This window comes from Micropterus dolomieu, linkage group LG22 (genome assembly GCF_021292245.1).
Source record: "Micropterus dolomieu isolate WLL.071019.BEF.003 ecotype Adirondacks linkage group LG22, ASM2129224v1, whole genome shotgun sequence".
In the NCBI taxonomy this organism is placed as follows: Eukaryota; Metazoa; Chordata; class Actinopteri; order Centrarchiformes; family Centrarchidae; genus Micropterus; species Micropterus dolomieu.
In genome coordinates, this window is record NC_060171.1 from 7,567,737 (window position 1) to 7,578,961 (window position 11,225).

The following is an 11,225-nucleotide window of genomic DNA, read 5'->3' on the forward strand; positions in this document are numbered from 1 at the left end:
ACCAGGACTGCACACTGATTTGTTTCAGGAACTTGGTACAAACAGGTAAGGAATTCCAAAATAAAAGCACAAAATGTTCAGTGAAAGGAATAATATGTTTTCAAGTAGAGAAGTTAGTCAGCATTTTTGTTCTCACAGATGAATTAATTTTTTCTGTTTAAAACTCAAGATTATGGATGTGACCAAATTGAAATTTTTATTTTAGGTTTACTTGGGACACAAAAAACATAATTTACATCACTAACTAAGATTTTAAAAAGGGGAAAAAAATCGGTTTGAGTCCCTTTTTGTCACAAATCTGTGCACATTCCTGACCAAACGGCATATAAATAAGACATACAACATAATGAATACAATGAATTCACACAACCCAAAAGGGAAATGGCAGGTATACCTGAACCAGACATGTTCACCGATTCTCCAGCCACTCAGTCTCTGTACACCAGGGACAACGACAAATCACATGTCTGTCTGAGATAGTAATCTAAGATGATTCCTGCTAAATTTACACCACAGTGGCATGTGAATACTTTGTTAAATAAGAATGTATTTTGACTACAGATTTCTTATGACAACAGTAGGTTTGTTTCTAGATTCACTGCGAATATTTTTGTACTTCTATCTTTGTGAGAACTGACTTGAGTTTTACAGGACAGTTCTACAAAATGGACACAGAGTTTGGGATTATTAATATTGGAGTATAAGGGCTTAGAGAAAGCATGTGCAATAGCTGTGGTTATTGCTTAGTTTAAGGGCCAAGGGATGTAAGTAACACTAACCTGCGACCAGTTTGCTCTTGCGTGAGGCCTCAGAGGCCAGAGCATGGGACACACTCATGATCCTCTCCTGCTGCTGTAAAGCTGAGTCCAGCTCACTGAAGTCCAGTGATGCAGACGGATGGATGTTCTGAACACTGTTGGAAGGACACAAACACTCAGAACTATTAACCAGTGAATAGCTCACTGACTAGTCTTAAACTAAGAACTGCCCCTGGTAGGCCTGACATACACACCAACAGTTTGAGTGTGCTTATTCAGAAAAGCATGTTGTAGGTAAATGGTACATTTGCTTCATATTCAGTGTGCTAAATAAAGACTATAGTGGTAATTTGATTACCACAATGGTAATTTTTATTACTCCAGAATGATTGATGTTATAAAATGATTTTTATGTATTACTATTCACATGGCAAAAATTGTGTCACTCACTGTATGTATCATTTAACTCCAAAAATACTCTCTTGGAAAACACCAAAAACAAAAACTGTACCAATCCAACTCCAGTGTAATTATGTGAGGGCTGACTACCTGGATTTGGCCAGGAGGTTCTTGATGCGTTCGGCCCGGCGAGAGCGTTCTTCCAACTCCTTTGGATTCAGTGGCTCCTCAGAGTCTGACTCTACGTAGCGCTCTGGGATGGGAACTTTCTGTGGTTTGGACAGCTGCATGTTGGATAGACAGGTAGTCAGTCAGTGTATTGGATGCTACAATAAACTAGTGGTTTCTTGTTTTCTCCAGTGTTTCCATTCCAGTGGAGGTATACAACAGCTATTAAATGATTTGCTTGGTGATATGTAGTACCCTTTTCCATAATGATAGTAAAGAATTGCCACTCAGGTGTAATTGCTTTGTTGAACTGTAAAGTGCAGATTTAACCCGATGGATCAGAACAGTTGAGCTGTAAGAGGTTTTGTATCTTTTGTGTCTGAACAACTGTCTCTATCTGCCCTGACACTTGTATTTTTCCTGACTGAGAAAGAGGCCAAGCAGATGACTCTCTACCTCTCTGCTGATATCCAGGTCATAATCGAAGGGCTCCACATCCACCTCTCGTACATGTGTGGCCGTTGCTGTCACCCACTCATTTGATTGAATCCTCCCTCTCTCTTTCACTTGATTCCAGCCTTCGTCGCTCTGCCCCTCTGCCCCAAGTCGCTCCTCCTGCCAGTCAAACACCTAGAAACAGCAGGAGTCAGGATTAGACAGCTAGCCTGGTGACTGTGAAAAACACATTTGCAAGTATCTTTTTTTAGATGTGTCTATAAGTAAAGTTAAAGTAAGTAATAATTACATTAATCTCATTGGTCATGTTTGAAAGATTTTAGAGCTTTTATATTAATAGAAAATTATTTTGAACCATTGATAGTATTGATTAGGTCATTATCTAGCAGGTATCCAGGTCAGATTTCCCTGGATACCTGCTAGATCATTTATAGTACCAAGTTTTGCAATACGAATTTTCCTTGGAACGGAAACTATTTGTTCATTCATCTTTTATTCAACTGACATTAAATTAATTTGTAGCAATTTTGATGATTAAGTTATTATTTTAGTAAAAATGTCCTGGTTCGGCTTCTCAAATTTGAATATTTTGTGGTTTTCCCAGTCTTCTATGATAGTAAATTGATCATCTTTTGGTTTTGGTCTGGTGATCAGACAAAACAAGCAATTTGAAGAAGTCATTTTGGGCATTTTCATTATTTATTTTCACACAACTGTTAGAAGAAAAGATTGAGAAAATGATCTGCAGATATATCGATAATTAAAATGATCGTTGACATAGTTGCAGCCCTAGTATTTTTATTGATCATTGAAGGTCAATAAAAAAATGCTAACAACATGTTTATACTCTTCAGTAAAGTGAAAGAAAATGCAAACCCACAAGGGGCAGTGGCAGGAAGGGCAATGGAGGGTAGTGACAGTCTCTTTGTGAGTTAAAGCAGTTAGATTTATAGGAAAATGTGAAAACTAGCATTGACAACTGTGGTAAAATGAAGTGTCATCTCCGCCACTAGTTTAGTAATTAATGTATAAAAATGCCTAACACAGAAATGCCAAAGACTCTCTGGTTAAATATATAATGTCTCTGCAGTGAAGTGTGCCTCAGGTAGAGGGAGACAAACACTAAAGTCAAAGGAAGACAAATGTGAATTGACCATTTCTGTGCAACAAGGAATAATTATAGCAAGAAGTTCATCCAGGGACTTGAAAGGATGATGTTTAGTATCATTACCACAGAGAAGACTCAGGCAGATGATTAGTCTGTGTTTCACATCCTTCTCTCTTATGTACAAAAGCACATTTGTATAAAAATACTGTGACTCTTATTCTCTTATGTGTGTGTGTGGTGAGGGGTACTTGTGAGTAATCATCCAAGGAGTGTCAAAGCCATGCATGCATTCTTCCCACTCCAGTAGCTTGCAGCAGGGTCTGATCTGTTGAAGTGCTTTGAGAAACACTGCATCCCATGCCTTGTTGTGCTCAGGAGAATCAGTCTCACACAAAAGGATAGAGAGAAAGAAAACCATGCAGACACAGATTCATCAAACCCCCGGCAGATTAGGAAGAACACAGCCAAGAGGAGGTTCAGAAGCAAGAAACTCTTTATTGTCGAGTGCAAATCTCTACATGATAGAAAAGAAAAGGAAAAGAGCTTTGTGTTGCTTCTGAATTACACAGAATTAGGTTGTGATTAGCAGTTCACTTTTCTAAGTTCTTTACTATATTTCTACTCCTCAATTGAGCAACCTCCTGTAACTATTTTCACTTTGATCTGATATACTGTACGTAGCTGTTGAAGGATAAAAGCAATATGGCAGAAAAACTTTCAAGATTATTACTTGTCGGGAAAAACAAGGAGTGGACAACAGCGCCGTGAAGAACCAAAAGTATTTTTAAAATGATCTTCTAACATGTACTGCTGTAAAGACTATTTAATTTGTCTGTCAACAAAAACTTAATGAACGGTTTTAATTATCTATTAGTTTAAGGACACATGTCAAGCAGAAACTGATTAAAGTTTTCAGTTTCATTATTGTAAATACAGTATCTCTGGGTTTTGAACTGATAAAAAAAATTATTTAAAGATCTCACCTTGGTATCTGAGAAATTGTTAGATATTTACGATTTTCAGCGATATTGTTGGCAAAATGATCAAACAATGACCACCCTAAATCTGTTTAACACAAATTGTCAAATATTGCCACTGTCCTGTCGCTTTCTTACTTTCAATATAGATATCCCATGACACAGTTGTCTGCTCCTTGTTCATGCTTTATTTTTTTATTGCATTTCAGCCCAGTTGCTTGACCCTGTTCTGTGCATTTATGATGCATAAAACAGCACAGCATAGGCCACTTAAGTACTCAGATATGAGTACAGATTCTCTTCCCAACTTTAATTGTGGCAATGTAATTACCAACCACTGTCAAACGATAAAAATAAACTTGTAGTCTGTACAAGAAAAGGCTGTATTAATGAAGATGTTAATTCAAATATAAAATGGTATAAACGTGTTATGGTGGTGGAGTAGACAAAATAAAATATGCTCTGGCATTTATGGTTATATGCACTAAAAGAGGTGAAAAGTAGCAGAGTATTACAGACTATATATTGCTCACTGTTACAGGGAAACTTGATTTCAAGGGTTTATGGGAATTATAGTCTGATTACAGGCAGATCTCACAGCAGTCTGGTTATACGTGCGTGTTAGGCTGTAATCATAATACCAATCTGGTTGTTATGTGTCATCTTATCTTAATGGAAGACTTTGACATTTTACCGTATTACTTTCTTCACCCAGGCATGTTAGCATTGTTAGCATTCCTTACTGAAACTGAGGGGAACCAAGAGGTAAGTTAGATTTAGTGTCAAATGTCAAAGTATTCCTTTAGGGGTTAAAACCAGCGGTGTCCCAACATCTTCCTGACTGAATTCTGCTATTACACAGAATAGCAACCTTAAAGCTAGCTCTTGCATCGTTTCAATGATTCTGAGGTGGAGACGAATACTTTAAACAAACCATGATTAATTCAAATGTTGATTAAGGAGGTAAATTTGGGACAAAGGCAAAAAGATCGTCAGCAAAACAAGGCACTTGGATTTCATTTGAAGAAAATAAAGTAGGGAGGTGTGATCATGATTTGGGCCACTAGCATTGCCTCATTCTTCATTTCATCAACCTGAATACTTGTTTTTTCTTTTTCCAGCATTTTCCCCAACCCTCTATATGTTCTATATACCAAATCTCTACAAAATATAACTGTACAACTGTATACTGAAAATATCACTCAGTAAATAAATAAAAGTGTACAAGTACACGGTATGTAGATGTACATAAATGGGCTCTACTTTCTGGTGATAAAAACAGAGAAAGGAAGGCAGGGTAATGCCTCCCATTCCCTCCTTTTCTCAATGGATTTACATTCACAATTGTGTCAGTGAGGTCCCATCAGGGCGCAGTGGTAACAAGGGGTTAATGTGACCCCTGAACCTTTAAAAAATAAAATTAACAGGGAGTGACACTGTCCAAGTCCAGAACTAGCCAAGCATTACTCACAACTCTCTGTGCTCATTTTTTCTCCCATTGTTCTTAAAGCATTAACCAAGCTAGCCAGCCATTGTCAGTCCTGCCCTTCAGCTTGTTAGTGCTTACGGCTTACGTCAACAACCACTGGTTACACAAGCCAGATAGTGCTAGCGTGTTAGCATTCCTGCTAGGTTATTATGTGGCTGGGGGCTGGAGGGTGGCATAGCAGCAGTGGTGGTGAAGGTGGTGCTCCCTGTGTCTGCTGCTGCTGCGCATGGGTGGGGGGTAACGTACGGAGACCGAAGGATCGGAGGTGCTAGAGGGCAGCCTGGAGGAGGAGGCAGAGCGCTGGGTGGTGACAGTGGAGGTGGACATGCCCATGGAGGAGCGCTCGCCCTGGCTGAGGTTCCTCTTGCGCTCACGAACAAGTGCCTTCTGGTGGCGCTTCATCCGCTCCAGCTGCTCCTCTGCAGTCATTCGCCCTCGAGACTGGCTGTTTTGGAGCTGCAGGGCTTCTGTAGGCGATGACAAACGCTCCAAGGCACTCTTAGGTCTCTCCTGTGAGATAGGGAGAAAAGATACAGGGAGAATTGTAACAAGGATGGGATGGTTGGTTAGTGCGGGCAGAAAGAGCTCAGAAGCACAGAACAAGAATGTAAAGAAATAGATATATAGTAGCTTATGAGAAAATGAAAAGCAGGCAGAAAGTAAGAAAGAAAGGAGGATGAAAGTTGGAGGAATATGGACAGTGAAATAGTGTAGTGGAAGACAAGTGTAAACAAAATGATACAGTAATAATGAAAGTTACAGTTTTAAACACCATACAGTAACACTAAAAATGTTCCATATTTGCCTGGATTCAAATACAAAGACTATCTGCCGCTATCACAGAAAGTCTGCAACCTACAATTCAAATGCTATCTTTACCTAGTAATTGAATTGCATATATTAAATATATATATTTCTGTATTGTCTATGAATAGATGACTCATACACAAATCTAATCACAGCAAAACCTAAATTGTATGATCAGGTATTGTGTATAACACATGAGGAAGTTGTCCTTAGGGCTGCATGTTAGTCAGAATCTTTCAGTATAGTCAAGCCTCACACTGAAACCCAAAACTATTACATGAGATTAAAACCCAGTTTCTAACAAAACCTGGCCTTAACATAGAGATAATTTCTTTAGCTGATCAAAGGTATGTACAGATACCTCCACCCCTGATATCTTGACTCACCCTGGCTGCAGAGATCCCGGGGCCTCTCCTTAGGGTGACGTAGGAGGAGATAGAGTTGGACTGGTTCTGTCGAGATAAGGAGCCTGGCAGACCTAATCGTTAAGAATGGGCACAGTTTGGTTTAGAGTAATGAAAACACAGTGACAGAATGTAAAAATCTTATAAAAGGGCTATAAATAGATAAATAAAAGACAAATAGAGACTAAGAACTTTAGGTGAAACAAAAAACACCTGCTCACTATTCTGTATATGAAGTGAATTATTATGCAATGTCTACACTGGAAAAATAAATGCCTCGAAATATTGAAAATATTTACAAAATTAGATACTTCATTTTATCAAAGAATGTTTCGGGATTTAGAAGAATTTTTATAACTTTGAAGATGGTGGTCTATCTCTTTGAAACATTAGGCTCCTTGTGGTTAAAAATTAATTTACAGAAGGATAGTTTATTAGCAAGATAAGTACAACATTTTTCATGTTTTAACTGATGAATCCTCTAGTCTGAGGAGATTGGATTTCTAATGAAAGAAAATCTCTCTTGCTGAACATAAATACACTTGTCAATGCTTATTCAAAGCTTTACTGAATTCAATTCAAGCTTGCTTAGTACATTTTTCTCATACTTCTATCCTTTACACCAAAACAAAGTTTGTTTCCAGAAAGGAAAACACTCATTGATCTACTGTACCTCTTTTAAGTATATACAAAAATTCACTAAAATAGGATTATAGTTGGATGCATACCACCCTAAATAATGGTCTGATTAAAGATCTGTATTTTCTGTTAATTGTATATATTTTACATTCTTCTCTTCAGATACCTTTGCTCTGGAAATAATGGTAGTCAACGTCAGACCCGGTGCTATGGTAGCTAACTCCTGGCAGCTCTGGTTCACTCAGGTATGACCGCAAGTCAGTCTGAAACCAGAAATGGTTGAACAGAAAGACAGTATGTAGGTGTCTATTTGTGCTTTTTGAATTAAACAACAATTTGCAGAACATAATGTCGCAATTTGAAATTAAATATTAAAATGACCAAAAATTCCCAAGGCTTCATTTCAATATAGACAATAGTAGGGAGATGGATTTTTTTTTTTTAGGTACTGAATGACAGCATACCTTACAGTCTCCATTGACAACATACTGGCCGCTCTCCCTGTCCCTCTTCCTCTCATCTGATTGCCGTTTCAGCCCACGCACCGATGTGTGGCGGATGACTGAGGCCTCTTTGGGGAGAGGCGGCACCACAGGGGGTGTCTCCTCGTAGTCATAGAGGCGAGGAAGTGGTGGCCTGGGCGGGGCGGTGTCCTCTGCCTGGCAGAAAAGGATTTTGTATTTTAGTACCATAAGTACTGCTGTATTGCTGATTACCTTTTTTTGGTGAGCGATTCTCTTAAACACTAAGAGAGACTAAATCCAGCAATAATTCCTGAAATTTGATATGAAACCAACTCTGCCTTGCAGTATTTCAAAGCGGATGGATGACACTCACCCACTTTGGCACGGTGCTGTGAGGCAAAGTGTGGGAGAAGATGCTGGGGATGGAGCTGCGAGGAGGAGGCTGGACCTCTGTGCTATGAGAAGGCACTGCCGGGTCTGATACCGAAGGCACTAATTTCCTCTCTGGTGGGGCGTGTGAACACACAGAGGAATCGAGGTTTAGCTTTTAAATGTAAGCAGGTTTGAAATGGATTTACAGTCAGGAACGGGGGAAATTTCGGACCACATTTACACAGAGAAGAGCAGAAAAACAGACATGTTGTCACAGATTTCAATGAATGCAGCCACAAGCTGCATAATTGCCATTTTCACTCATTAAATCTGATCTTTATTTATAAAGATTTCTAAACTAAGATTAAATCAATTATTAGTGGAACCACAGAGAATACATTACTCTACAACACTTAACTGATTATATTGTAATATGTTCACAAAACCACATCTTAAGAATCTCTAGTGTATTTTGACAATAACAACTGCTGGGTTGCTATGGTTACTAACCTGGATTCTGGACAGAGTCAATGGTGATCTTGTAGTTGGCTTTGCTGGCACTCAGCCCCGCCATGACGTCCTCAATCCTCCACAGCTCGCGCTTCATCTCAGCTTTCTCTGGCTACAGTTTGACACATGGATGCAAACACACATACACATCTGACCCCATTCATATAATATTTGTAGCTTTCAATTCTGGTTTGCTTCAAATTGGTTAAATCAGTGAAGATGTAAGAACTGAGGAATGACTTGTTAGATATTTTTATAAAAAAAAGGGAGAAATACAGTATGTATGATTTAAAATTTTCTGGAAGACCTAAGGACAAATTAATAACACGGTACTGTACTGTACTGACTATAAAACCCAGCCTATAAGAAAAACTAGATGCTTTAACTAGGAAACCAGGGCTGGCAGTTTGGAGGTGAACCTGCTGTGAGCTGCAGAACCAGGTCTCACCTGAAGGGTGGCGCTGTGGTTCATGTGTGCTTGCAGCGCCGTCCTCAGCTGCTCCACTGATCTCTCCAGCCTGCTGTACTCCCCCCAGGCCTGTGCCATCTCCTGCATCTCACACACACACACACACACACACACACACACACAGTCTTGAGTTACATACACAGTAGAGGCTTAAGGTACACAGTTTGGAAAATACATGTGTACAAACTGATGTGTCAGATCTTTACATGTATACACAAACTTAATCACAGGCATCAGTGCAGATATGCACACACACTCTAAAAAAAAAAAAGACAATACACACACACACACACACACACACACACACACACACACAGACATGCATACCGTGGAGAGGCGTGATATTTGGGCCCTGATGGTGACCAGATCTTCCTGCAGCAGTCTCTGCTGATAGGTGATCTTGTGGGCGTGGGCCGGCTGATCCTGGTACTGCTCCATCTGCTGGTGGGACAGATCTAGTACACTCTCCAGCTTGTCCTGAAAGGGTGAGGAGTCATGCAGCATGAGATCAACCGCAGCAACTAAGGCCTATAATACGATTCAGCAGATAAAACTCATTCAAAAATGACTCGAAAGGGAAGCATGTTTCTACCCTCAATCAGGAGCCACAGCGAGCTCTCTATTTAACTTCCTCTTACTTACTTACCTTCTGAGCCGTATATGATCAGGCTTTCATTGCAGACCTTAGAGTATACATTTTGCATTGTTATTGTACTTTTTAGTGTGTTCAGCATCCCTTTAAGGACTGAAGTTAGTGCCTTCAGTTTGGGGTCTGTGTGTTTCTGGACAGGTCTGGTAAAAGTGACAGCCATACCTGCTTTTCCAGTCCACTTTTCGAGTCTGACAAATCACTATCTCCGCTTCTCCTTCATTAAAATTTCCTCTATGACTGTGAATGTTGAATCTATTCCACTTTAATTTCAAGAGACTGACTATGCTGCTAGCATCTCTTTGATAGCTGAATCACTGTCTGTTATCAAATTTCACTGAAGCCCAACTGACAGCAGCAAATTAAGCTCTGTCCTTGAATGCGGCACCATCATGTTTTCTTCTAATTTGTGCCAGTTGACTCATCAGACTGACTGAGGTCAGCTGGTAGAATGAGATGGTTTGATTGATTGAGAACCTACATAACTAGCAGAGTGTGTACCTTGTCCTCCTTCAGGGAGCTGATCCTTGCCTCCAGATCCTTGAGGATGTTGTCCTGCTCACACAACTGACTTAACTTCACCTGCATTGGAAGACACAGAGTTGAGTGGGGAGGAAGAGAGAAGGGGCTTTCTAGTAACTGTACACTTTTGCAGATAAAGCACTTCTCTAGGAGCAAAGTGTGTCTGTGTGTTGACCTCTGGTAATTAAGTGGCCAATTTACTTCGTTACAACTTCCCCCTGTCTCTGCAGTTGTAGATTAATTAGTATGTGCACAATAATGTGTGTCTCAGTGTATGTTTGTGAGTATGTATAGTGATGTTTGTACATGTGTTTATGTACATGTATACATATCTAATTTCAAATGTTTGAGTGCACGCATGCAGGTTTGTATTACTTAACATTCACGTAGCTCCCCTGGTCTTACTCGGGTGTAATTACTGTGAGTGAGCCCATTACACAAAGTGGGTGCGACCCACCTGACACTTTTAATTACCGTGTCAGGGAGGCTCTGAGCCTTGTTAATTAATCCCTGATTAAACTCTGCGAACTTCGAGGCAAAGGTTGGATCACTTTATCATCCTGTGGTAAAACAGCAATATTTGTGTAATAAGGTTGTGACTGAACAGCTTGATGTGAACAAAGTGCTTAGCCATATACATTTTACACTGAACACTAGTTTTTATTTTCCATCAAATACATTATTAATCCTGTTGTTGTCTCCACAGTGATGTTGTTGTTGGATCTAATCAAATATTCATCGCAGACAACGCTCTCATAAATTGTTTAAACAGCCGCATATGAAGCTTGTACTGAGAAACACTTTCATAGGAGAAATAAGACACTATAAAACCGCAGGGAATCGTTTGGATTATCAAACTGCAAGAGTAATTGTATTTACATATTAACACTGCACGCTGGTTGACCCTTGAAGCTAAGAGTGATAGTTTACAGAGTCCTCCCACACTTTTTCCACAACATCCATATTTTGTTTTGTCTTCATTACCCTGACTTTTCTCCCAGTCTGTGCCGCTCCCCTAAACAAACTTAAATTTT

General features: G+C 39.6%; 1 protein-coding gene across 5 annotated transcripts in view; it reads right to left on the reverse strand.

The window, feature by feature from the left end:
- Positions 1-11,225, reverse strand: part of LOC123961276 (pleckstrin homology domain-containing family A member 7-like) — a 150,499-nt gene that overhangs the window by 1,169 nt on the left and 138,105 nt on the right. For all 5 annotated transcript variants that reach the window (XM_046036523.1, XM_046036518.1, XM_046036522.1 and 2 more), the window contains 12 exons: positions 10,171-10,251; positions 9,348-9,497; positions 9,000-9,101; positions 8,552-8,663; positions 8,043-8,173; positions 7,670-7,864; positions 7,372-7,468; positions 6,549-6,640; positions 5,602-5,865; positions 1,782-1,955; positions 1,308-1,441; positions 780-913 (listed from right to left, as the gene is read on the reverse strand). In XM_046036523.1, the coding sequence (XP_045892479.1) occupies positions 780-913; positions 1,308-1,441; positions 1,782-1,955; positions 5,602-5,865; positions 6,549-6,640; positions 7,372-7,468; positions 7,670-7,864; positions 8,043-8,173; positions 8,552-8,663; positions 9,000-9,101; positions 9,348-9,497; positions 10,171-10,251 (1,666 nt within the window). The remainder of the gene's footprint in view (positions 1-779; positions 914-1,307; positions 1,442-1,781; positions 1,956-5,601; positions 5,866-6,548; positions 6,641-7,371; positions 7,469-7,669; positions 7,865-8,042; positions 8,174-8,551; positions 8,664-8,999; positions 9,102-9,347; positions 9,498-10,170; positions 10,252-11,225) is intronic.